Source organism: Chanos chanos, chromosome 15, assembly GCF_902362185.1.
Source record: "Chanos chanos chromosome 15, fChaCha1.1, whole genome shotgun sequence".
NCBI classification, from domain to species: Eukaryota; Metazoa; Chordata; class Actinopteri; order Gonorynchiformes; family Chanidae; genus Chanos; species Chanos chanos.
This window is the reverse complement of record NC_044509.1, coordinates 6,063,492-6,090,599: the sequence shown is the minus strand read 5'-3', so window position 1 is coordinate 6,090,599 and position 27,108 is coordinate 6,063,492. Positions and strand designations below refer to the sequence as shown.

Sequence of the window (27,108 nt, the reverse complement as noted above, 5' to 3'; positions counted from 1 at the left end):
GTTTATTAACATTAGCAACATATGTGACTCATTCACAGTCTTAAAAGCCCTCAGAGGAGCACCCAGCAGCTGGACTGGCATGTCTAATGAGTTATTTTAACATAACATAAAACCTTTTTCATGTTCCTACTTCAGTAGACAGAACTGAGTACAGAACAAAATACTTGCCAGAGCAGTTTAATAAAACACACCTAACTTTTTTTTTTTTCTTTGTTATTTTAGACCAACATTAAAAGAGCAAAGTTTGCCTACAAGCCGGAGTCCCTCATGAACTTTTTTTTGTTTTTTTTAAAGAAATGGATCAATGTCTGTACACTGCCTAAGTTTATTGTCAGTACGAAACCCCAGCAATGTACAGGATTTCACATTTCTCCAGTCAGAGAGGAAAGAGGTACAGTAGATCACCTTTTACACCTTAAATCAGTACCCTGTGCATTTGTTTCTTAATTTAACTGTAAGCAGTATCTCTCTTTACACCGCTGCACGAAGTCGTTCAACATTTCACCGAACATATGTTTATCTCTGTTCGTAAGATGCACAGAAACGGATGGGTTATTTGAAAACTTGTGTAGGTGGCGGTTATTTTGATAAGAAGTGAAGGCTCTAGTGTTTCCTGAGCTATGCTACGCTGAAATCAGCAGTGCATTATGCAGTCCAAACATTGCTTGAACACCAACTTGATTTACTTGCCAAGTGACTAACAGGAAACCTTTTATTTTGGCTCTGCGTACGGAGCGACTATGCATAGTCTGCTTCTCGGCTCAAGTTCATTCAGAGACGCAGTTAAATTACACTTAAATTCATCACAGAAGACCACCAGTCCTCACATTTGTGCGGCGTGCAACTCGCTGTCTCTGCCTGACTTTAGTTTATCAGCATCTGTTCTGTTCGCTCCCAGGGTTCTTAGCAAGCGGTTCTGATGTTAGGCCGCGTCACACCGCGATTGGTTAATCTTCTCTCTCACTCTCTCTCATGCAGATCCACATCACACAGGCCAGCGATTGTGACCGCGATCCGTTATAGAGGCGAGTCGAGCTCACGGCACAGACTGTCAGTCGGCTCATTAAACAGGGGCTTTACTCTTCGATTGCATTACAAAAGATCGCACGGCAATCTAAAAACCAGCAAACGGGGGACCAACAGACTTTCATTTAGGTGTTGGGGTGGGGGGGGTCTATCACAGGTGAAACACTACAGTTTTCTGTTTTCTGTTTTCGCTAGCACGCCGCTTCTTGGCATTTCATTTACAAGTCTGATGCTTTCGCTGGCTTTTTGACATTTGTTGCATCTCTATGCGTCACGTTGTGAAGAAACAACCTGTTTCCTCTCTTTCCCTTCTCCCACGGAGAACCCAATCTCAAAGCTTACATTTTCGACATTTACCATTTACATAATGGGATTTTTTTTTCTCGTGCGAGAGGCGTTAGATAGAGAGGTCTGTTACTGAAAGGGCGTTTGGCTGCTTTGCCAAGGCCAGACAAGGACAGATATGTCCCGTCTTAATCTTATGGATGCCACAGACCTTTTGCATGAAGCTCTGCATGGTCGCAGACTGAACCCGCCGGGTCAGAAACAGGGCTGACGAACAGCTTCTCCATACATACGCTCGACGCGAGCAGGTCTGTTCCTTTTACGTTACCACTGCGCCGTCTCTTCCGCTTTCCTCCCATCTCCTTAACAGCGCTTTCGATCTCCCTATGTCCAACCTGACCGACAGCCTCTCCACACACTCCACACACACTCTCTTACGTAAGTTCCTCGACTCTGTGTAGGATTAGAGAATTGTATAATGTGTCATATGTTAGCTTCTCTCCCTCTCTCTCTCTCTCTCTCTCTCTCTCTCTCCCTTTCTCTGTATCTGTCTGTTTGTAATAAACAGCCGTGGTGTCACTGTTGGTTTTTTTTGGAAAGCCTGTTTCATTTCTGCGAAGCAGCTTTCTTTGAAGAGCTAATGTTTTATTTGCTGAAACTCCTTTGTGTATAAGTAGCTTTCTCCCTCTGTGTTTGTAATTTCTGCTGCGTTTAGCGTTTTTTGTTTGTTTGTTTGTTTGTTTTTCTTTACAAACGCTGAGAATGAAGAACGTTTCAAGCCTCTGCCAAATACTTGAAGGAGAAGTCGAGACACAGGCTCATTTTGACAATTGCCTCCTTGTACATAACACGTCACAATTGCCCTCATACCGAGTTGTGGAAGAATAATATTTACCAATATTTCTGTTGAAATTTTAGAATACAGGAAGTATATCAGTATACAGGGTTTAGCTCTACATGCTGTTCTGGGGGCCAGTGTTGAAGATGCTGCATGTCCAGTTTCCTGTAGGGACGAATAAGAGAAGTATTGACATGATTCACATCATTCAGAAAAACCCTGAACCGGCGAGAAATCGATCGTTGGGCTCTTTTTTTCCCACCATTTAACATTTAGAAATTATTTATCTGGAAATTTACCCGACAACACGGCCAAGATCGCGAACATCATGGTGGATATGTATAGTTTTGAGGTTATTGAAATTTAGCGTTTTCATGAAACATTAAATACATATATAACATAATAAAATGAAAGAGTTTAATCAAACAAACCTTCTACCAGCGAATGCCAAGGTATAGGTTATGATGGACTCAAGTGTTAAAACAAATGAATGTCCTCTATAAAAGCCTAATCTGGATATTGGCAGCCCTTACTGTCTAACGTAAGATCCTCTGAATGTCACAGTCTCATTGGGCTGAACCAACAGAGCGTCTGCTTTCTGTTCCATCCCGACTTACACGTGAAGGACGTCTCATAAAGACCAGCGAAAATTAATATGGAGTCAAAACATATCTAGCAGCCATAACCTTAGCTCCCAGGGAATGTAGGGGGAAAGACTATTCAGTTTTAAGTAACATTTGCTCTGATATGTTATGAGTAGCATTGTATTTCCTGGCAAGCCCTTATCCACATGTGAATTTCTCTAAGAAAGGTTTAGCCATTGAGATGTTTTTGGGTTTGTTTTATGAATTCTAAAAGGGTACAGACTGCTTGGCTGAAGTGGTCGAATCCATTGACACAAGCGTGATCATGAAATAAACATGTTGCAACATCTTGCGTTGTCTTTTCTAAGTCACGGTTGTGAGTCTTACATGGTCATTAAATGCAGTGGTCTTTTCTGTAGAATAGTTCTTCCTTACCCTCCCAAACACACCGTGTAGTAGATATGGTAGATGTTTTTTTTTTTTGGTTTTTTTTTAATGTATCTTCCGTTTCAAAACGTTGCGAATGTTTGAAGAAGTGTGAATCCTAATTATAACTGTGAACATTCACATTAGCATTTAAATGGAGCCTGTGGCGTTCTGAAAAAACTCTTTTTTTTGTCCAAGATTGCTTTTAAAACCACACATAGTACACTGGGACTCAACAGTCAGGGCGTGATTAAAAACAAGGACAATGTGGTCTTGCAGATATGACTAACGGAGCTTCTATTGTTTTCTGGGGGCTGCGGATTTTCCCTTTGTCACCTACTTGTGTTTTATATATGTGCAGTTAAAAAATTCTACCGTCACGTTTTCCGTTGTATGTAATGACCAGGTCCAGTATGGTAGAGGATGTATTTATTTCACTTTAACTCAGTGTATTAGGTTAATAAACAAAGACAGTCGGTCATTCACAATCCAGTCATGAATAGAACAGAGGAGACAGAAGACAGCAGGAATGGGTTATGGTGGGGTTTTTTTTTTTTGACAGTCTCTATGCCCAGTCTGAGGGTCACAGCTCTGAGACTGTCTGTATAAGCCTAAATCTCGTAATCTGCCCAGTAAGCCACCAGTGCCAAATGCTGGACCCAAACCAAAAGTTCTGTTCACTGTCTGTTTTTTGTCCTCTCCATTCAGCGATCAGAGAGGCTTTGGGTCCCAGAGGGTCCTCAAACATTCAAACTTTGGTCACATTCAGAAAAACAAGTGTGGCGAGTCTAGATTCAAAATGTTTCAGAAATACCGCAAGGTTGACGTAGCGGTTTTATCGCATTTTTATCGATCCAGATGATCCCTCATAGCAAAGATGTGAATAAAGGTATGATGTCTGTCTTGTTCGTTTGAGGTTTACTTCTGTGAAACCAACTGACATTTTTTTTCTCCCTTTGATCTGATGTCCCGGCTTCAGCCGAGAGAGGACAGGAGAACGTTCGATTTTCAGGGGACTAAAACGGCACGACTAGATTCATAGGCCAAGCCCTCGGTGCACCTCGCAGAGCCTGAGTGTAATACTGATGGTGTTATTAGAAAGACACAGTCTTCGATCAGATATGACAATGAAAAAAAAAAAGAAAAAAAAAGACTCTTTTCATGGTGTACGCTCTGACTCTTCACCTGTAAGACGCGTTCTGTGAGAGGGTCGGACCTTCGGCGTACGTATTGCTCCGTCGCTCACCCCGTCGCCGTCACAGAAAACAAGGTTTTAAGTCCATCACTCTACCCACTCAATCTAGCTTCATAAAAATTCATTTGTCATAGACAGGGTGGCAGCTCTCTATGCAAGCCGTACATTTATGTAATGTTGCCTCATTCCTAGGTGAGCATATCCACCGTACTTATTGTTGGTTTAATATTAATCTATACTAATTCTGGTATTTCAAAGCACCCTTTTAAGGTCTTGAACAGCGGTGTTCTTCTGTTCACATGAATTATTTTGATCATTCGTTCTGCGCTCTCTCTCTCTCTCTCACTCTCACATATTAAGTTTTCATTTCTATCTCATTCCAATGGCTCACAGCTCCTGTGCTGAGAGGAAAGACCACCCGTAGGTTTTTTTTATTAAACAGTCAGAGACTCTTGGTCTTCCTGAGTCACGCTCTCAGGTTTGACACAGCGGTGCCGGGCAGGCACTCACAGGTGCTAATGCTGTGACTATACATACTGTAATTCAAAATGCAAAAATGCTAAGCAGTTACAGCAGTTACAGACTTGACTTGGCTGTACATTCATACTTGTCAAATGTGATCATAAATATTACACTGTGAATCCTAGCTACACAAAATTAGTATCTGACACATTAGTTGTTGTTTTTTTTTTATAGTGCATTATCAGAAGAATATGTTGGCCGGTTTTATTGGTGTTGTGTGGATTTTTTTTTGGGGGGGGGGGGGTATTTTTATATATATTTTTTTTTTGGACAACACACACTTGTCTGATGACCAAGTTAGCTGCTTGGATTGTTTGTGTAAATGAGTCACAAGGATCAATGAAGATTTCTGATGGAGAAGAGTGCCCCTCTCTCTCTCTCTCTCTCTCTTTCTCTTTCTTGCAAACTCCTGCACATACTCAAAGCTTGTCATCTCCTCATCTTCCAGGTCTCTCATGTCCACTTTACTGATGTAACTGTTCAACTGATCCAGCTGCAAAGTGACGTCTCCTCCTTCCAGTCAGGCAACATGACAGTGTCATTGTATGACTTCAAAATCATGTCATTTCGACAGAGGCCACAAGGAGGACCATTACAAAATCAACACCCAAAGCATGTCTATAGACAATAATGAATTACAGCCTAAGACCAAAACACCGCAACCTACTCGACCGGGGGGGGGGTGACCATAGGAGTGCAAGTCGCTTATACAAGGCTGATTGGTTTCTTCGTCTAACAGGGTAGAAGTAATCACGGCCTAACTGAAAAGTGCATCCTCACCGGCCCCTAATGTGAGTGTTGTAATTAGTACTAATGATACGAGAGCCCTTATTTGGGAAGGCAGCGTGTAAGAGTATGGGGGCTGTGTATTGATTGGGTTTACTGCACTGTGCTTTGCTGCTCTGTGCTGGGTGTTTTGGGTTTTGTTTTTTTTTTTTTCGCTGAAGGGCTGTCAGCATGATGGCTGTGTTTGACAGCGCGTGCTGTAGTCTCTTTCCCTGCGAGGGGGAGATAAAGGAAACGCGTGGCTTCGCCGAGGTTCTGCTGTTAGCGTCTTCTGCCGAACTGACACGCCGCTATCGGGCCCCACCTCTCCCCCGCAGGGGGTAAGCAGTCAGGAGTGGACGCGCCGTAGGTACTGTTCTATCGGCCAACAGCCGTCTGTCGTCTGTTTGTTCTTTTTCTTTTTTTCTTTTTTTTTCTTGCAGGGAGGTTGGGAAGATAACTGGGTGCAGGTTCTGGAAACTTCTACGTGGATCTTTTGGAGAAATTGTGAATGCTTGCTTTGGCATAGGCTTCTGCACATTTTTTTGAAAAAAAAAAAATTGCAGTTTTGGAAAAAAAAAAACGTTAAGTTTTTGAGTGAGTAAACTTATGATGGAGGATTTTTTTTTTTAATAAGATAAACATTGCCTCCTAAGGTAAATATTGTGTCTCTAAAGGTCAAAGCACTCTCCAGAAGTGCCGAAGTGCATCCTACATCATAAGGCTGACAACTCAAATACCAGCTACACCCCACCTACGGTTTTTGGTGGACAGTCAGGGGGTAATCACCTTCCTGTCCATGAGTCATTAATATCATGTGCCTATGTGACTACAGGTGGAGCAGATTAAAAAGTACTCTCCACCAAACATATTAGGTCATTTGGTGACACTATGTGACTTGCAGTGTAGACAAATGCAGTGATTTGGCTCAATATTAGTCAGTGACCCTAACCGTACTCATCTTCACAAGGCTGGCTATTGTGTGAGTAGTAGACTTGCTAAATCGCTGGTAATTGGACATTCCATATTAGGATAAAGGTGGGGCAGGGAGTTGGGTGCCTCTGTGTTATTGGTTGGACTGTGTTGTTGTTGTTGTTGTTGTTGTTATTGTTTTGGGTTATGATGTGCTGGTCTCATATGGTTTCAAAGCAATGTATCTTGAACACTAAATATAGCGAAAGCATCACACAGGGAATAAAGCCTTCACGCTACACACTCTCAGTGCCTTTCCTCTTCTTACCCCTCATGTCATAAAACAACTGGGTGTCTGTATCTATCCATACAAATATATCTACTGAAAATCCCAGGCCCTCTTCAAACCACAATTCGATGGCTGAAAATATCCCCGCTCTATCCGGGAGCAATTTGACAGAGTGCCTCCTTTTTGTGTGTGTGTGTGTGTGTGTGTGTGTGTGTGTGTGTGTGTGTGTGTGTGTGCGCATGTGTGTGATTTCAGGCTATTTTGACATAAGCATTGTTCAGAGACATGTTCTACTAACAGACGGAGGTAGCTTAAAGAAGAGGTCACTCACTCTGTAGATGCTAGCGCTTCCCATACACAGCACAGCAGTTCATCAATGCTTTCTCTCCCGTAGTCTCTTTCGCTATCCTTTCTTCAAGGCCCACCAGAACCTGCTCGTTCTGCTGGGTCCTGCACAACCGTGGAACCGTTCATTCAACTCTGAATCGATTAATTATCATTAGTCTCTCAACCAGTTGAGTCAGAGCATCGGAACAGAAACGTATTGAGCTTGAAGATGCTAAGGAAGGAACGGATGCTTGCAGGTTGTCTGCGAGAGAAAAAAAAGACACTAGTTGGTTTGTGTTGTAATGAAGTCAATGGGAGATTTCAAATTGCTTTAAACTATGCATAACCTAAAGTGTGCATGAGTAAGCTTTTGGCTCTGCACACTTCATTGGAAGATCGGATAAGCTCGCTTTCCCATGTGAGTTTTCCCGTGAGCTCTATAAATTACCCAGAGATGTTCTGAAGAACTCTGCATACAGAAATGCGGTGCTTCAAAGCACAGATTGAGTTTGAGACATTAAACGAATTGACACTGTGTTTGAGCGGCGGGGAACGAGGAAAAGCGTGTTTGTGTAACGACCCTCGTGTAAATATGTGGAATTGGGAGGGGAGAGACGTGGTGTTGTAATGTTGTACAAGCTGTTCGACAGGTACAAATCTATAAATGGAGAATCCATCCACGGCACATCTGATCCCATTGCCAAAGCAAAGCTTAAATGCCGGACCACTTAATGAAGGTGTGGTATAGGGACCTGAGCCTCTTAAAATACTGGGAACAGCCGGTATATGTCCTCAAATAATTCTGTGGCAGAACCAGTTCATTTTGGACCCACCAGGGGTGTTCTGGTTTGTTCCTCATTAACGAAAGTAATTTGTACCACGTAGTCATTGTCCGTCAGTGTAAAAAGTTGATTCTTGAACCTGCACAATGCACTGTTAGGAAGAATGAATTTTCTGTTGATTTTAGGGCTTTAAAATGTCCAGTGCTCAATCAGGCCGTATACTGGAGGGAAGGAGCTAGCAGTTCGTGTCAAATTACCAGGGAGGTCCCGCTGGGAGTTTCAAAACACAATTAAATTCTTCATCGAAAATTAGCGGGTGGTTTGTTTAGATTTGGGGAAGTGAGTGAAAGGCCCTTGTCCCAGTTACGACGGTGTACTCTGGTGACAGTAGCTGACTTATGATAGGAAAGTTCAAATATAATGTCAAATGTCGGATGTAAGGTTTATAGGTTTTCGAATTTTTGGCATGTTAAGACACAGACAGGAGAACAGCTGAAAAAGACAAATTGTAATTAAACGGTAAAACGATTTTATCAGGTTTAGTCACACGTTTGACCATGCGGCCACCCGTCTACTAGCATCATAGTGAGTCGAGCAATGTTCAGATGAAACAGAATTGTTAATGGCCAATTATTTAGCCTTCTCTAATGCTAACATTAGTTTCTCAAGGGGTTAGCATCTTTAAACAGGTAAACACATCCTTCAAAAAAAAAAAAAACTGCTTCACCCCCTGTTCAGTTCTGTTCTGTCCGAGGGATGCCTAAACAATCCAGCCCAGCTCACCTAGGGTCAGCTGGTCCTCAATCACAAAGTCCTTACCGGGTCCACGTCGGTGAAACTCGCCTGCTTGCCACCTGGACCTTTTGACGGTATTTTTGTGGTGTTCTTCACTCGGTCAACTTTGCTGGGTACCATACCCTTCGTTTGACTTCCCGAGGTCGTATCAAAATATGCCTCACTTGCTTTAAGACTGCCGTTCATATTACCACAGGCTCGACACAGCCCTGAATATGCAAATTAGATATCTAGTCCTCGTTGTTATTCATTAGGCTGCTGCTGCCTTCTGGAGACTGACTCCTTTCTCTTGAATGTACTGACACCTGACAGAACAGCCAGACCCAGACTCAGAGTCTGTTGCTGGGTTGCAAATGATTTTCTTTTTTCTTTTTTTTTTTTTTTATCAAAACAGTGTTGGTTTCTTAAGGTTCGGAACATCCTGTAGCAATTTTGGCGAGGAATTCCATTGGCCGTTGACCATCCGCTGTTTGTTCTTTTACTCTGAGTCTACACAAACTGTATCTTTTCGTCTACCTTGGCTTCCTCTGATTCTTCAATCCCGTCTCAACTTCAGTTATGAGCATTTGATTTTTGAGTGTGGTGAACACGTCTGATTGTTCATGGACACCTGTCCTTTCATGAGTCAGGTTTGAGTGGCCTCGCTCCAGTTATTATCGCGGTTCATCCTGACCCTGATGTAATCATTAGGTCTGTAAACTGCATTCTACCATGTTATCGATTTTGAACAGTGGTACGGAGAAGCTATCACCTGGGAGAATATCTGAATTCACGGTTACGATTTATCCAACTACCATTTCATTCCTGTGCCTTCCAGACATCATTGGAATGGAATAAATCTTAAGTTTTTCACCAAAAAAGGATAAGCTCTAGATGCAAAAAGATTTGTGAATTCATAATCATGTCTAAGGTTAAAAGTGACACATCAGGATGAACAAATTAAACTGAAGTACCAGTTCTGAATAAGAACCGGGGTTGAGATATCTTTACACGGTGAGGTCTGGAACGAGAACCCTCCTGAAAAATCTTTGATGTGTCTTCAGTAAGGACATTCATCTCCTTATATCATGTATTTCCTCCAGGTCTTTTCTATCTCCTGTGGCTTACAGTTGGACACCCTTAAATAAATGGCAATTTGACCGTTTTAGTGGTGGCACGGGGCAGGAAAAGCAGTGTGACATGTCAGACAGGTGTTTATTGATTCAGGTCCTTTTCCACCTGGCCTGTCAACTCAAATGAGCCTGTGTGACTCTCTAGTGCTTCTCAAGAGCTATCTGTCCTCTGCATGGAAGTCTTAAATCAAGGGTCGTAACTGAATTGATTGTAGCTTCTGATTGGTAGGACGGTTGCCTTAAGAGACTGGAGACTGATCTTAAATGGTCGTTAAGCATCTACGACGTCTGGCCGCAAGATCTAAAACTGCCAGCCGACAGCAAACAGTTTCTTGTAAACAGCTGACTGCATTGTTCCTCAAGCACACCTCTATGTGGGCTGTCTAGTGTTTGCAACCTGCTGATAGGTTGTGTGGACCATGAGGCTTCTACAGAGAGACGTGTACCCCCCCAGACATCCTCCAGACGCCAGATGAAAGGGGTTGGCATATGTCTGCGGGGAGGTAATGTGTCTGACTTTCACCTAAAAAAAGAAGTATTCACTTTGTAAAAAAAAAAAAAAAAAAGGAAATAAAACTTTTGGATGTCTCCTGAGGCCAGAACATTCTTGGGTGAGTTTATAGGCAATTTCACTCGCTCTCTCCCTCTCTTACGTTCACTCGCTCGCACTCTCTCTCTCTCTCTCTCTCTTTCTCTTTATCTCTCTCGCTCTCTCTCGTACGCTGTCTCTCTCTCTCTTACTCTGTCTCTCTCTCCCTCTCTTACGTTCGCTCGCTCACACTCTCTCTCTCTCTCTCTTTCTCTTTATCACTCTCGCTCTCTCTCTCGTATGCTGTCTCTCTCTCTCTTACTCTGTCTCTCTCTCCCTCTCTTACGTTCGCTCGCTCGCACTCTCTCTCTCTCTCTCTCTCTCTCTCTCTCTTTCTCTTTATCACTCTCGCTCTCTCTCTCGTATGCTGTCTCTCTCTCTCTTACTCTGTCTCTCTCTCGCTCTCTCGTGCTCTGTCTTTCTCTCTCTCTCTCTTTCTCTTTCTCTTTATCTCTCTCTCTCTCTCTCTTACTCTGTCTCTCTCTCATTCTCTCGTGCTCTGTCTTTCTCTCTCTCTCTCTCTTTCTCTTTATCTCTCTCTCTCTCTCTCGTACGCTGTCTCTCTCTCTTACTCTGTCTCTCTCTCACTCTCTCGTGCTCTGTCCTTTTCTCTCCCTCTCTCTCTCTCTTTCTCTTTATCTCTCTCTCTCTTTCTCTCGTACACTGTCTCTCTCTCTCTTACTCTGTCTCTCTCTCGCTCTCTCATGCTCTGTCTTTCTCTCTCCCTCTCTGTGTTGCAGTATCGAGTGACAGTTCAAACGGCAGTACATTTTCCTGATTTGCCTTTTTTGCGTTGAAAAGTCAATAACGAAAACACGGTTCATCACCATCTCCATCTCAGTCAAGACTATAGAGAATGAGAGAGGCATTGATATGTTACCACAGTGAGCAAAAGCCTTCCTCTGAACACCCTCCCCCCACTCCACCCTACCCCAGGCTACACACACACACACACACACGCGCGCAGACACACACACACTCAATTCTTCATGGGTAAGGGGAAGACAGAGTACCCTGCCTGAGCGCCTGCAGGCTTCTGTACCTGCACTGTTTTGCCCCTTCAGCATGTCATCCATGAATGAGACACCAACAATAAAAACGACAGACCCCCGGGTGCTCTTTTCAATGATTTCACGCAATATTTCAGCGCACGCCGCTGTTTTTGCCACAGGCTTTTCAGTTGTTTTTAAATGACAGAATAGTCTTTTCTTCCCTTTTTTTTTTTTTTGGTTTGTTTGTTGTGTTTCTTTTATCTGTTCAGGGGGAAATTTACATTGATATACTGGTTTTGTTGTGTGCGTGAACCATGCTTTTGTGACGCCGTGTGGACAAAATGTCCCCGTGATATAAAAAAGTGATGGTTTAAGGGGGACATTTGCAGGTCTCCACAAGTTTTAAAGCTTTTTATTTCTACAAGATATTGTTACTGGTAAAACAAAAAAAACATGCCAAAACATATCTTTGGTTAAGGTTCGGGTCAGGGTCACGGTTAAGGTTAAGGTAAGGTCATTATTCTTTACTTACAGCAAAGTGGGAATCGGTGAAGATTCAGAAGATATGAAGAAGATGTGAATACAAACACGTATGCATGCGTGCCTGCGTTTGTGCCTGGATGTGTGTCCTTGTCTGTGTGTGTTTGTGTGTGTGTGTGTGTGTGTGTGTGTGTGTGTGTGTTTGTGCTTGTCTGTCTATCTGTGTAGGTGTGTGTGTGTATCTTTTTGTGTGTGTCCCTGTGTGCAACATTGATCATTCTGTGTACCGTGAGGCTGACACCTGTTTTTACAGTCATCCTAAATGATAGGAAGTCATGTGTGAGGACAGGGTGTTTTTTTTCCCCCGCGTGACAGCGATTTGTGCTTTATTCCCTTACGTTCTCGCCGCATGCCGTAACTGCCAGTGATACCCCAGGAATCCGGCAGGATTATGTCCTCCCTCTCTGAGTGTTTGTGGCGCGAGGCCAGAATACAGAAAGCTTTTTACTGCTCACTCTTTGCTCCCACACCCCCCACCCCCCATCCAAACTACACCCCCCCCCCCCCCCCACACACACACACACACACTCACACACAGACACACACACACTGCCCCCCCACCCCCACCCTTTCATTCCTCACTGACGGTGACAGGCAGGGTTAGCTTTACAGCACTGCGGTTCGGCTTCCCCTCCCCGACCGTCAGCCCTGCTGTGACACAGGTGCTACTCTGGAGGAACAGGAGTGATTAGACCCATACAAAACAGCACCGTGTCCGTCCCTGCTCTCTGATTGGTCGATCACCTGCGTGGAGAGCAGAGCTCACGCCATGTCGTGTTTACAGTCATCGGCATGAGGGAGAGGGGGAGTCTATGTAGGGGTGTGTGGTTGAATGTTGGGGGGGGGGGGGGTGTTTGTGTTTGGGTGTGTGTGTGTGCGTATGTGTGTGTGGGTATGTATGTGTATGTGTGCGAGCACATGTGTGTTATGTATGTGTGTATGTATGTGTGCGTGTGTGTGTGTGTGTTTATGTGGTGATACATGAGTATATAGAGAGAAGACAGTGTGCGTTGGTGTGGCTCATTCTTTGCTCTGTGATTCAGCTAACTGCTATTAATCCAGACTAACCCCTCATCCATCAATAAGAAAATCATTACGGCCGCGGAGTTTGCCAGGACCTGAAAGACTGTTGAATAGAGAAAGAGACTAATGGCTGCACATGTGATCTCTACAGGGATTTAAAATACAACAAATGGAAAACTCTTTCTCTCTCTCTCTTGCTCTCCCCCCCCCTCTCTCTCTCTCGCTCTCTCTCTCTCTCTCATACACACACACACACACACACACACACACAGAGGCATTTATTTGCAGTCTATTCAACATAGTAGTTTTACTTTTAAGATCAAATTTTGGCTAGGCTCTTTCACCTCAAAGAAAACAACCTCTCCACACAGAGGCAAATGACAGGGTTGAATTACAGGATGAACATACTGCAGCGTCTTATAGACCCGGATTAAAATACACGGCAAAAGAGCATCTCAGAAGAGCAGCTTGTAGTCACTGCATTTTGACCATGTTTCAGTATGCAACATGTTTCCATAACTTCACACCCAGAATCCATTTGCTGTTGCTGTTGCTCTTGCTTCTAAGCAACCGTCGTAGGACAGGTCAGAGCTAGAGCAGAGCTGTGTTTTTAAGATAAACTCAACTTAAAGCTTTTCTCTGACAGTATTTACATGCTGTGCCACGTTTAAGCTTTTTTTTTTTCTTCTTCTTTTTTGGATCAACTCCTTAATGTAATATTGATATGTATGTCTTGACAATTCTTCACTATTCTGAAATTGATGGATTGTACATGTCTGAGTATTTTCAAACAGATGGATGGTTTTCCAGAGTTTTCAGTCTTCAACCTAACGATGCAGAGAATCTTAAAGGATTCAGAGTTTTTAAATAAGAGTTTGGTGAACGTGCTATCATCATCCATATGCTATCACCCTAAAATCTTAAAGGATTCAGAGTTTTTAAATAAGAGTTTAGTGAATGTGCTATCACCATCCATATGCTATCACCCTAAAATCTTAAAGGATTCAGAGTTTTTAAATAAGAGTTTAGTGAACGTGCTATCATCATCCGTATGCTATCACCCTAACATACAAAATCTATGTAGTATCCATCTCATATTCACGTTTTTGTTTTTTGGGGGGTTTTTTGTTTGTTTGTTTGTTTGTTTTGTTTTTTCGTTGTTGTTGTTGTTTTCGGTAAGACGTTATTAGAATGACAGTTTTCCCAGTAACAGTTATGGTTGCAAGCCCTTTACTCTTGGAACACAAGATTCCTCTACTGGATAAGGGAGAATACAGTTGTCATACCAACATTGGGTACTGTTGTTCCTTTCTTTCTTTCTTTCTTTCTTTCCAATTTTTGGGTCTGTAATGCGTCTCGCAGTCTCCAACCTAACCACTGATCACAATTTATTGCCTTGGGCTTATTTCTCCTCAGTTATTGGTATTTGCCCAAGCTTATATGCACCTATTCTGTCTCATTAACTGATTATCAGGACTTTGATTAATTCAACCAGGTGTGCTGCTGTTGGACTATAATAATGAGGGCTTTAGGAACAAATTAGGAAACACTGCTGTCTCTAAGTTAGTCAAAAGCCAGGCTGTAACCTCACACAAGTTTTGCCTTACTCAAACCTCACCCCATGAAGGGGGGAAAGGGGGGGGGGTCACACTGACAAGTTTGTCATCTTCCCAGAACATCCAACCTCTTTTGTTACCCTTCCCTGTGCCACTGCAGAAGTCGATGACACTCCGAAGCACTTCTTGTTGTCTCCCGAGGCAGGCTCTACCTTTTTATCATTTTCTCTTTTCAAAGTCACAGGGCTTTTCCCTCTGTCGCTGTACAGACTAGGGGTTCTGTCGTGGGTTCCTCCACTTCCGGATCAGTAGGTGTGCTTCTAATGAAAGCTATGCATGTCCTCCAGGGACTGACTGACACTCACAGTCTGAAGGTCAGGGGTCCATATCCTTCTGAGACCCCCAATTAGCAGGTAGGATCTGCAGGGTCACAGCAGTGGCTTTTCCCAGAGGTGCTAATAGCTATACGTTTACTGGTCAAATTAACCAGCTTGTCTTTGATCTTGTGGAAGATCAGTGAAGACTGAAAAGGAAGATTTTTTATTTTATTTTTAGCTAAATGGTCATGTCTTTGTGGATGCATTACTTGCGCTATATATTTTTTTTTTTTACCTTTTTGACATTTTGAAGACATTTTCAGTTGAAGTCCCTTTTAGCTAATTGCCGCAAACTTTTTCTCAAAGGTTTTTGAGAATCTTATAACTTCTGTAATGACAAAATTGGTTTGACTTTGAATATAACGTCCCAATGTGAATGGAAAACGAATTGAGACCTTTTCAGAAGTGGAGTGGTTCAACCATAGATCTCAGTATTCTTTTAAGTGGAGAGAGACTATTAACAAGCAAAGCAAACTCTTCTCTTTTTCATCTCGTGGTTCCACTTAAAGAAAAGGAGCCAGCCATCTGTTCACAAGACGAGAATTATTGGTTTCGGGGGAGAATTTGCATGACGCATAAAAATTCTGGAGAATTGCTCAAAGCTTGCAAAAAATGATTAGAAAGTGACCGACTCTTGAACCACCCTTGTGTTGCATTTTTGTATTCTGTCATGAATTCAGTGAGAAAAAAAATTGCATCTTTACTCTCTACTTGAACCAGGGGTGTCAAACTCCGGTCTTGGAGGGCCGGGGTCCTGCTGTTTTTCTTGTAGACCAACTAAATAGAATCTCTGATTGGCTGAAGAGTGTCCACACCTGTTTTCAAGGTGAAAATCAACAGGTAACTAAGAGGTGAAAACAAAAATCAGCAGGACCCCGGCCCTCCAGGGCCGGAGTTTGACACCCCTGACTTAAAAAGATTCTCAGGTCCACTTGAATAGTTTGTTTAATCATTGAGATAAGCACATTGGTGGATGAACAAGCACTGTGGTCTCTTCTCCTCCATGTGATATTGTTGTCCACATTGCTCTCCATGTGAACCCTGAGTTTTGTCAGAGTATACTTCCATCTGACTGAAAGACTTAATACTTTTTGCCCATACATTTCACAAAATTGTTTAGACAGGAAGTTCAGTGGAGAATAGCTTCTGATTTACATTTGGATGATGACTGCTCTTTCAGAAATGACAGATTTTTCATTCCCAGATGATTGATCTGGAATACAGATGGAAAAATTTACATCAATGACCTGTATTGCTGATGACTGATAGATTTTAATCCATAAAAATAAAACTTTCCGTTTCACTCATCAAGGCATTCTAGAAAAAAAAATTGTGAATGACACGGTTGAGAGAGACTGTGCTTGCTACATTTGATAATAAAAAAAAAACATAGAGATTTTTTTTAACGCCATTAATGAGCATCCAATGGCGAGCAACAGGTGGTTTAATTTATACCAGATTAACTGGTGGAGATTCAGTGCTGTCATAGAGATTTACTGAGATACATAGAACATAGCTGTTTGAGGATCTTTCCAACACCACCAACAATTTTCCTGGTTCTGACCCTTTCAGCCTCTCACAACTGTTTCCTCAACATCTGGAAATCTCTACAGTACAAGCCTCTATACAAGTTACTATACAAGCTTCCCAGAGAGAAAATACATTTGAATATCTCTTCAATTTAGGACTGCTCATGGCAGACTTGCCCATCATTCCTATCATCTAAATTTTCCCAATTGCCATTCTCTGACATCAGTCATTCATAATTATACTACTACTGTAGCTCGCAATTCATGTTATTGTAATTATAGAAAAAATTATAATTCACCCAACATTTTCCATTTATCTTCTTCTTCTTCTTCATTCAACCAGTGAATTGAGCTCTGGATAAACTTTTTAACAAAAGAAACTGTAGAACAATCCCAGGCCTCTTCATGCTTAATAGAATTTCCCACTTCAAAGCATGTGCATGTTCCCAGCTGGTACGAACCCGCTCCCAACTAGTTAATAGGCTCCGCGCTCAGGGTCATGAATCCAGGAGGAGTAAATTTATGTTAAATAGTAAGGAGGGTAAGTTGTTCGCTCATCCCCAGTCGACAGTGGAAGACTGCATGCTGCTAAATCGAACGTTTTAAAGGGAGAGAGAGCGAGAGAAAGAAAGAACAAAAAACTGCTACCAGACGGCTCTTTGGCTGAAAACGAAAATATTTGCTCTTATTGTCGTCCCACGTGTAATTTTCAAGTTTTAGAGTTTATTTATAAGCTAAACGATACAGTTAATGGAGGTTTTGAGGTGAGACCTTAGTGATATTCTATAAAACAGGATTTTTCTGTTCGCTGGAAAACTGGCGATAAAATTTGTCCAGCAGGTTTGTTCCTTAGCTGTTCTCTTGCTGAAGAGTTTGGAATTTTTTCTGAAGTTGTGTGGATACCTGAAAAATCTTGCTAACTGGATTAGGAGTAAAATCTTCCCCAAAGGACTTATTACTTTGTGCTACTAACATTTTGCTCTCTTGGGCGTCATTATTTTCCTAACCTGAACAAAGCATAAGGGGAAACTAGGAGTCCTTGGTGTTGTGGATTGTTTGTGTGATCCATCCATTTCAATTAAAATACAAGACGCCTACAACCACAAATGAAATATATTGACCGAAAACATCTTAATTAGAGTTACATTTCACCACATTCTTGATGTCATTCATCTTGATCAATCACAGTAAAGCCTGCAGTTGTTTGAGGTTCTTAAATACAACTTTGTGCTCTATGCTTTAGTATATTTTTATCTGACGGGGTCATTCGTGTCGTGCCATCACGTGTTTCTTCCATAATGTGGCAGCCTACAAAAGCTTCCCTTGCTTTTTTCTTTCTTTTTTTTTTTTTTTTCCAATAATGCTTTCTGCTGTGGATAATGCCCCCCTACCTGGAAGCGCAGACCAAAAGACCCCGAGGGGTCAGATATTATCCTGCACCTGTGCTTGCTGCTAAGCCTAAAAAAAACAAAAAAAAACAAACTTGTTCCTGATATCTGTTGGCTTTGACATTTCACATTTGTTGTACGATAAAGCCTGGCTCTGCGGCATGCCCATCAGGAAGGCGAGTCACACGGCAAATACCAGTCCTCAACCTCTGCTGTTTTCACTAAGACTGTTTTTTGTTTTTTGTTTTTTTTTTTTCATCGTCGCTCTCTATTTACCGTACAGTTACGCGTGGGTATGCGTGTGTATATTTATTTAGCGTATAAGATCTCCCCGGGGAGTGAGGCGTGGAAAAAAGGGGGGCCGTCAAAACTCTAACCGGCGTTAATTAAGTTTTTATGTTTATAATTGGACAGCTTCAGCGCCAAGCCTCCGGTGTTGAGTGCTTTCCAAAATGCGGCTTTTTTTTTTGTCGAGAGCACTACGAAGCGGCTTTTGTCTCGCTGCTGATTCGCGGAGATAAGAGGCATCTTCACTTATGCAGCGGAGCACGGGCGACGTTGTCCTCTTCAAGAACGCGCGCAAAACCCTTTTTGAAATTCGTCCCTCTGTTCAGATGCATCGCGAACGCACAAGTAGCGGATTTAATGTCGGTAATGACGGGTTCAGGAAACTTTTAATGAAACGTGTGAGATTCACCAAACCGGAATAACTCCAGTACATTCACCCAGCCGGCCGCAGGTTCCTCCCGTCACCCGCAAAACCAGTTTATATTCAAGGACCTTCAGGGGGAAAAAAAAGAAGAACCAGTCCCCATGAATAAATGAATGTATCAAAGTTGTTCCATTTCAGAAAGAACTGCAGAAGCAGCTGAAATTAAGTCTTGCAATATGGATTTCTGGCGTATGCATGAGAAGAGAATTGGAGTTTAGATTTGCAGGAGAAAGTGTTGTGGGAGATGTTAGGACCCATTGTTAAGTGTATGCCAAAGCCTTGACACTTACAATTGCGGCAACCTCTTCATGTCTCAAGTCTGTTACCGAATGGGCTTCAGCTTGCATTATTCTTTTAATTACCTTCTGTCTTCCTAGTGAAGATTTTAATTGCCGCTGCAGTACCACTAAATGAGTTTTGCCTGCTCTGTAACAAAGAAAAAACCTCAAAACCTTTCCCTCTCCTTGACGGAAAAAAAAGATTAAAATTAAACCCTTTTCATTTATATGCTGACTTCAAAACAAACAAACAAAAAGCTCTCATCTATCTCAGACCCAGCCAGTATATTACAAAGACGACACGGTTAAGTTCATCAGTTAACTGCTAGATACAGTAAGATACTTAGGTTGTCTGTAAAAAAGGAAAAAAAAACATATGATAGGTAATAAAAATATGAAAGAGCAGCTATAGATTTACCACAAAGAGATCCCTCATGAACTTGACACAGGTACCTCTTATGGCTTCTTAATTTCTGCCTTTTTTTGTATCAGCTCATCATAGTCATTATGTGAGAAAAATGAATGTCATAGTAAAATGATTTTTGAGGAAGAAATCAGGAAAAACAAGAGAGTTAGTGTGTGTGGGGCTGTGTAATTTAGCAATGAGGGGGGGGGGGTCTATATGTATGTGTATATGTACAAATGTGCATGCATGTTCATCGTGTGTGTGTGCGTGCATGCGAGTGTGAATGTGCACGTGTTTTACCTCCTCAGATGCTCCAACAGTGTGACAAGAGTGAAAAGATTGTGTGTGTGTGTGTGTGTGTGTGTGTGTTTGTGTGTTTGTGTGTGCGTGCTCCCACATGTGAAGATTAGCCACTGAACTGAACGTACATTTGTGTTTCCCGTGTGGAATTGACTGAATTGACAGAGGCTTGCGGTAGAGTGTGTTGTTGATAATGGCTATACCACCACCTCCCTTTCAGCACACACACACACACACACACATTCACACACACTCACACACACACACACACACACACACACACACACCCCTCCCCCACCCTTCCCCATCATTCTCTCTCTCCGAGAGTGAGAGTTGTTTAAAGCATAAAAATTATAAGGCAACATGGCGTAATTGATTTGACTCAATGCCCGTTTCTCCAAACAACAAAAGGTGCGGACGAAAGAAAAACATTTTTTTTTTTTGCCAAGGCAATTCCCTGGGAAAAGAACCAGGAAGCCATCGCTGACCGCTATGGCGGACGTCTCATAAACGCATTAAAGATTGAAGTCACGGTTGGTGTGCCAATCCGGGTAATCAAAAACAAACCAGGTTTAATCCCTCAGGTATCCTCTGATAACGTTGTGCTGACAACCTACTGGCCAAACCCCCACCCCGCCTCATCTCAATCCTCTCTCTATGGATCAGTCCGGAACATTCCAGTAAATTCTGGAATTAAAACATCCCCCAATTGTCCACAGCAGGAAGAACACGTCAGATAACAGAGTCCAGACGTACATGCAGCAAGGCCAATGACCACAGAAGTATATGGTCAAATTGAGCTTTCTATTGTATTTTTGTTTTTGTTTTGATTTTTGTTTTGTAAGGGGGGGGGTTGGGGTGGGAGGGGGTCTCTTTTCTTTTTGAGATTAGGAGAAAGATGCTAAACCTTTTGCCACTGACATGGCAAGCACCCCAAATTAAAATAAAGGGGGAAAAAAAACCTTAAACAAGCAACAGGCTCTAATTGTTTCAATGGAGGGATTAGCTGATGAGATTATAGCCAAGTGTTTTTAATGAAGTGTTTAAATTCCAGATGGCCCCTGTGTGGTTGAGCTGAAGACCTCCTGCTTGGATGCAGTCTGAGCTTTGACTCAAGTTTGACACGTGCTCTCATGCAATTTGTGAATTACCAGCAGGGCAGTTCACAGTCATCGTCTGAGTCTGCAGGAGGAGGACAAAGACAGGGCTGAAACTCTTTCTCTGAGGACTTTTGTCGATAGTACATGCATTAGGGTTAGGCTTAAGGATTTTAGGTATTTTTCAGAAAAAAAGAGAAACAGTTGTCCTCTGTTGTCCTCTCGTCTCAATATTCGATCTTTGTTTATTAACGGTCACGTTCATAAGGTAAAAAAACCCCCAAAAAACAGGATGTCAGCATTTTTATATTCAAAAGACTAATGAGGGCTGTTTGAGCATGGGAACCTCCAGGTAACTGATTACATGTGTCAGACAAACCCATAAAGTGATCTGTCAACTCTGAGAGCACCTCTTTAGTGTACCTCAATACAAAAACCAATCACCAGAAACAACAGCAATTCCCCTGAACCCGCGCTCAGGCAGCTCACGGCTCATTCCACAAGTGGAACCATATGGCACTGAAATGGATATTTGAAGGGGCGTGCGGGGGTAGTCATTGCATATAGCTTAATCTGAGTGTATTTAGCTGATGAGTTGCTACGCTAACTCAGACCGGCACCCGTTGATACTGAGATGTGTGGGAAGTGTTGAGATGTTAGCCTTGTTGTTAATGGTCTCCTCTTTCTTTTCACAGCCACTCTGGGAACCCTGGACTTCAGCCTTCTCTACGACCAGGAGAACAATGCCCTGCACTGTACCATCAACAAGGCCAAGGTAAGAGGACGCCTTCTCACCTTCTCTCTCTGCTCTCTGTCTGCTGTCTGTCTGCCCCCCCCCACCCTCTCTCTCTCTCTTTCTCTCTCCCTCCTCCCCTTCCCGCTCCCTCTCTCTCTCTTATATTTATATGTATGTTTGTGGTTTGTGTGTGTGTCATAACACACAGTGGAATACGAGTTTATTTATTCATTCTTGTTTATTTGAATTATATACCTGTGTGTGTGTGTAATAGAGAGTGAGACAGACAGACAGACAGACAGACAGAGAGAGAGGAAGAGAATGCACAAGTGTTTTGTTTTACAGGCAGAGACAAAAACCATCTTAACTGTGAAATGTACGCAAATTAATGTGCATGTGAGAGCATCTTTCTCTCAGGTGCACCACCTCAAAAAAAAAAAAAAAAAAAAGAAAGATGCAGACACAGATTTTACTAGTTTAACTGAATCAGAATTCATAGCCTCTCCCCATACTCAGGCTAATCCTTCAGCGCACCTAACTACTTCTAAGCCTAAAGAAAGAAAGAGAGAAAATTCGGCCAGGGTACCTGAGAAGAGGTGGAATAGCAGCGGTATGTAATGTACCCAAATCAGGTGTGTGAGACAGGACTGCTGTGCACAGGGGAATTCCATCAGCTTGTTTTGGCTGGACTGTTTCCTTTGCCTTTGTGTTGCTCTGTGAAGGGTATTTCCCCTGACACAAGACTGCTGGGAACATCTGCTGCTGTCCATTCCTCTCAGCGTCCAGCCCAGCCCTGCTTTATGGTCACAGCAACGCAGCTTTAGTACACACACACACACACACACACACACACACACACACAACAAACAATTACACTCTCTCTCTTTGTTTCAACCCCCTCCCCACCCTCCACCCTCTGCCACCGCGCTAACACACACACTCACACTCTCTGTTCCTCTCTCTCTCTCTCTCTCTCTCTCTCTCTTTCTCTCTGTCTTTCTTTCACTCTCGTTCCCTTTCCGTCCTTGCCATTCAGCATCTGCTGAGTCCTTTTCGCTGAATCGCCGCCACGCCTCGGCTCGGTCGAGAAGATTTTGTAATCTTTTTGACAGCTGTATGAAGATACAAAAACTTACAGGTCCTTCTCACATAATCTGTCCCCACAGGTTGGCCTTCAGGTGCAGCCTTTGTTCTGCTCCATGGCACTAACCATATTTCACTCAATCACACAGATACCTGTGTGATTATCTATGTCCTCCCTGCCTTCGCTCTGTGTAGACACTTTCGCTGGGTCGACAGAGTCCTCAGGAAACGCCATAAAGCTGTCTGAGGGACCAAGTCCAGTTTGATTAGATCACGGCAGCAAATTGAATGAAGGCGTACTGAAGAGAGATTTGTTTGTCTGCTTGGTTCTGGAGGGAATAATTAGTTCATGAGTGGATTGCAGTCAAACAGCCCATTGTCCAAACATTAATTCCCGTGCAGTTCAGCCCCCTTTGATAGAGGGTTAGATAATCATAAGGTTGCTCCGCCGTTTGTTTTTTTTGTTTTGTTCCTCTGTTTGTCGTTCCTGGCACCCCCTCATTTGTCGACGACGCGGCCCGACGTCGGCGTAAACAAACGTCTGAAGAGGCTTCCTCCGGAGGAAGACGAGCGGATCTCCCTTATTAATGTTCCTCCAATTAGTCAAGTTATTTCTACCCGAACACCGCGCCGCGATGCGCTTCCTCAAACGTTAAAAAAAAAGAAGAAAAAACCCTAGATGTCTACAGCATATCTATTTTTATTAATAAGCAAATCTTCACTGTATACAATCCACGTGAGGTCTGTTTTTTCATTATCGTATAATCCCATATATCATGCACTCAGCTCAAGTGCCAGATGTAGTCAGAATAACGCGACAAGTGTTCAATAAAATTCTTTTTTACATGGCAGTCACTAAATGCAAAAACTTGTTTATCAAACGGTTCCACCTCACTAGCGGCTGCCCCTTCATGTCATCGGCTCAGCGCCGTTAGCTTTACTTGTTTGTAGTGAAGTGACATTTATGAAGGGTAAGCCCTGGAGGGAGAGATGTGGATTGCTTCGGAAGACGCGGCTCTGCGTCGTCCGTATTTCATACCTGCCACCTTATTGCCTGTGCCCTGTGCCGTTTGGGCGTTTTTTTTTTTTTTGTTTGTTTTTTTATGGTGGCATAAATACTACTTTCGTGTGTCGAGTGCCCTGAAGTAATGCTGAAGGAAACAGCGTACGTTCTTAATAACAGGTGTATGAAATCAACAAGGTAAGATTTAAACCAAATGATTTATCGATCCGACCAGGTCTCCCCGTGAAGACTCCTTTTCCCGTCAAGAAGGGCCCTGTTGCCGTAGAGATTCCCACCACCAGACAAGCATCGGGAACCTTTGGTTTTGGTTCGTTGAGCTCAATTGAGTTTGATTTACTTTAGTTTAGCTTGTAGTTAAAAGCCATAGAAGTTGAAAGTTTGGTGCGTATTCTGTTCAGTTTATGATCTCTGTTTGGCTTTTAGTCTGATGCAGCAAAGAAATAAGGAAGTCACTTGAGTCGGATTTTATAGTATTGAATGAGTATTTTGTGTGGTGTGTGTGTGTGTGTTGGGCTGGCATGTGTGCTTTGAGAAAAGGCCTGGCTCTATAAGGCCTAAGCTGTCACAGATATAACAAGTACTCCTAAACGCCCAATAAATATCATGAAATCTAATATGCTAAGAAATAGTAGTGTTTTTTTTTTTTTTACCCAAATTTCTCAAGCAAAGAGGAAAACCTGAGGCAAATAAGCCTACTTTGTATTCTCTATGGATTAAATTCCTTTGTCGCTGAATCGACTGTTCCCGTCGGTAAGCTCCTATTCCCAATGCTATAGCCTCTGCCTAGTTTTCAAATGGTCGTGAAACTTGATATAAAACCATCAAACGTTGATCAGTTTGGAGGGGAGAGTAACAAGGTGGAGTATGAGTTTTCCGCATGCGTTTACCTAACGAAGCCATGCAGGTAGGAACATCTGTCCATCTGTCCTTCTGTTCCGGACTGATTTTTTTCTTTTCCTCGAGGTGGGAATACCGTCGCCAGGTGGAAGACCTTGTTGTTAGGAAAAAAAAAATTTCGGATCAAAGACAGTTTTCTGTAGCTTCTCAGCACAGCCCTTAAAATGACCCCCAGAACTTTCACCTCTTCATCAGACCACTCACCTGAGCGTAACACTGTCAGCCAGCCCCCCTTCCCCCCTTCCACCTCTCCAAACGACCTTGCCTTTTTTTTTCCCCCTCTCTCTCTCTTGGTCTACCGGTGAATCCCGTTGAATAGGCACAGAGACAGGGTTATGCTTCGGCTAAATGCTGTTAATGTTTCATTAAGATGTATTATGATGCTTCGTGACCCGTTGTCAATGCGGATTATGTCAAATGGGTTTATGAGGCATCTGATAATTATTTTAAAACGATAAGCCGAACAGACGCAGCCGGTTCTCCGCTAGGCATGTCTCCGAGACCTTACCTGGAATTAGCATTTAGCGCACGAGCGACGGTGCCGTTTGACTTTCTCTGAAATGTTGTCCTCTGTTATCTGATTGTGTTAAATTATTAAACGACTAATCACAGAGGGCTACCTAACCCCCAACCACCCCACCCCACCCCCCAAACACACACACACACACACACACAACCAAATAACAGTTCTCTGTTGCCTGGAGCTCTGAGTCATTCAGTAGTATTCTCCAAAGTGACAAACACAGCAGCAGCCTTCTCATGAAGCAGTCATACAACAAAGCACAAGATTAACATGCATGTGTTTTTTGTTTGTTTCGTCTTTTCAACTCACAACCCAGGGGTCCGTAAATGCTTTTAACAGAGACCTTCTGCTTTCCCTGCAACAAACGCCAGCTAATGGAGTTTACGGCTACACAGACACATCTCGATCGTCACGCTGTGAGACCTCTTCCGCGCGGGGTGGGGGTGGGGGGGGGGGGGGTGTCGAAGTCAATCCACGCACCTCTTCATCCAACGTTTCACAGCCCCACGTCTCATCGCTAAGCACAAAATAAAGTAATGGAGTTGAACGGAAGGGCGATGGTACAGTAGCTCACCAGTGAATCGATCGGCACTGACGGGAGTCCAGCGTTTCCATGTGGTGCTGCGTTTTCAGCGGGCAAAGACTTTGCCTGGATTAAAACGCCCACCGTTCACATCGTTCAGGTCGTGAATCAGTCGAGACTCGATCACAACAACGGACGTTTTTGCTGTGTAAGTAGGTAGATTGAAGAGTGTAACCTGCACAATGCTGATTATAAGTACTAGAGCGACGATAAACCAGCCTTTTGACCGCTAACGTATAGAGCACTTAGCCCATCTTCCCATGATCCTTCCTGGCCCACTTATTTAATTAAAGCGCAGCTCCGGTGACTAAAATTAGTCAATTTCAGCCTTCAGATTCGCCGCAAATTGATTTAACGTCAGGCCACACGTGGGGGCAGCCCAGGGGGTTGCCACTGGGGAGGTCTGGGATGGAAATAGGCGCCGAGATGGTCCGCTCCTCCGAAGGAGCGCCAAAGGTAACGTAACGAGACCCCCTGCGGAAGGCGCATTCGTAGATGTTGAACCGTGCGATGCTCATGCTCTAGAATATTCTGGAAGACAGAAAGAAACATCTTTGGATTTATTATGCCAGAAAGAAACATCTGTGGATTACATCGCTTTGTCAGATCTCTGACGCCCACATCCAGCCAGAGAAACCATTTCGTTTACATTTGTGCAGTCCATTTGACCTGTACACTGGTCAGCTGCCCCTGCGCAGACGTCACGAAAAGTCACATCTGGACTGCAACCCCACACAGCACCGCAAAAAAAACCAGAAAATACATTTTTCAGCACAGAGAGATGGACATTAATATTGGTCACATTATCCGTGAGGTGGATATTCGTGTTTATCTGGAATAGCCATGGAAGGAGATCATGGGTACATTTATTATTATGGCACGATCAGTAGAGGACTGAATGCCCCTGTGGTCAGAGGGGGAAACACAAGGATTATGGGGAATTACGTACACATACACGCTGCAGATAATGACATGTTTATGATCCCCACAGTTGCATTATGAATTATGTTAATACTCTTTTGGCGTATTAAAACGTTTCGTGCTAACAGTTCCCTGAAGACAATCCATCTTTGATTTAAGTCATGGCATGCGCGTGATGCGTCTGTCGTCACGGTAACGGTGCAGCGCACGTACAGTAGCTGAGATGGGCCGCGCTTACGGACGTGTGAGAGATTTGAGACACGTGAATGGACTTCCTTGTAAACTTGTCTCTTTATGAATGCATGCGTTGTGTGGTCTGGGAGTCATTAGAGCATATCTCACCTCTGATGAGCAAGGCCTGCACATAGATCCAGTGGGCAGCTGACAGGATCTCTCAGAGTTAAGTCAGCGCTGGCCTGACACTCATGGAAAATAGCAGGGGGGAGAGCGTGAGAGAGAGAGAGAGAGAGAGAGATATTTCACATTAACTCGGTACCGACTGCAGTGAATGAGATCAAATTGTAACATTTTATGTTGTTGAAAGTGGTTGTCTTTAAAAATGATTTATGGACACACACACACATACCCCAACACATTCACATTAACACACACACACTATACTCACACCAGCGCGCACACACTCATACACACACACGCACACACACACACACATGAAAATGATAAGCTATAGCTGTC

General features: G+C 43.1%; 1 protein-coding gene across 1 annotated transcript in view; it reads left to right on the top strand.

Moving 5' to 3' along the window:
* The window catches only part of LOC115828661 (double C2-like domain-containing protein beta), a 65,357-nt gene that overhangs the window by 8,389 nt on the left and 29,860 nt on the right, over positions 1-27,108 (top strand). The window contains exon 2 of the mRNA XM_030792721.1: positions 21,341-21,420. Within this exon, the coding sequence (XP_030648581.1) occupies positions 21,341-21,420 (80 nt within the window). The remainder of the gene's footprint in view (positions 1-21,340; positions 21,421-27,108) is intronic.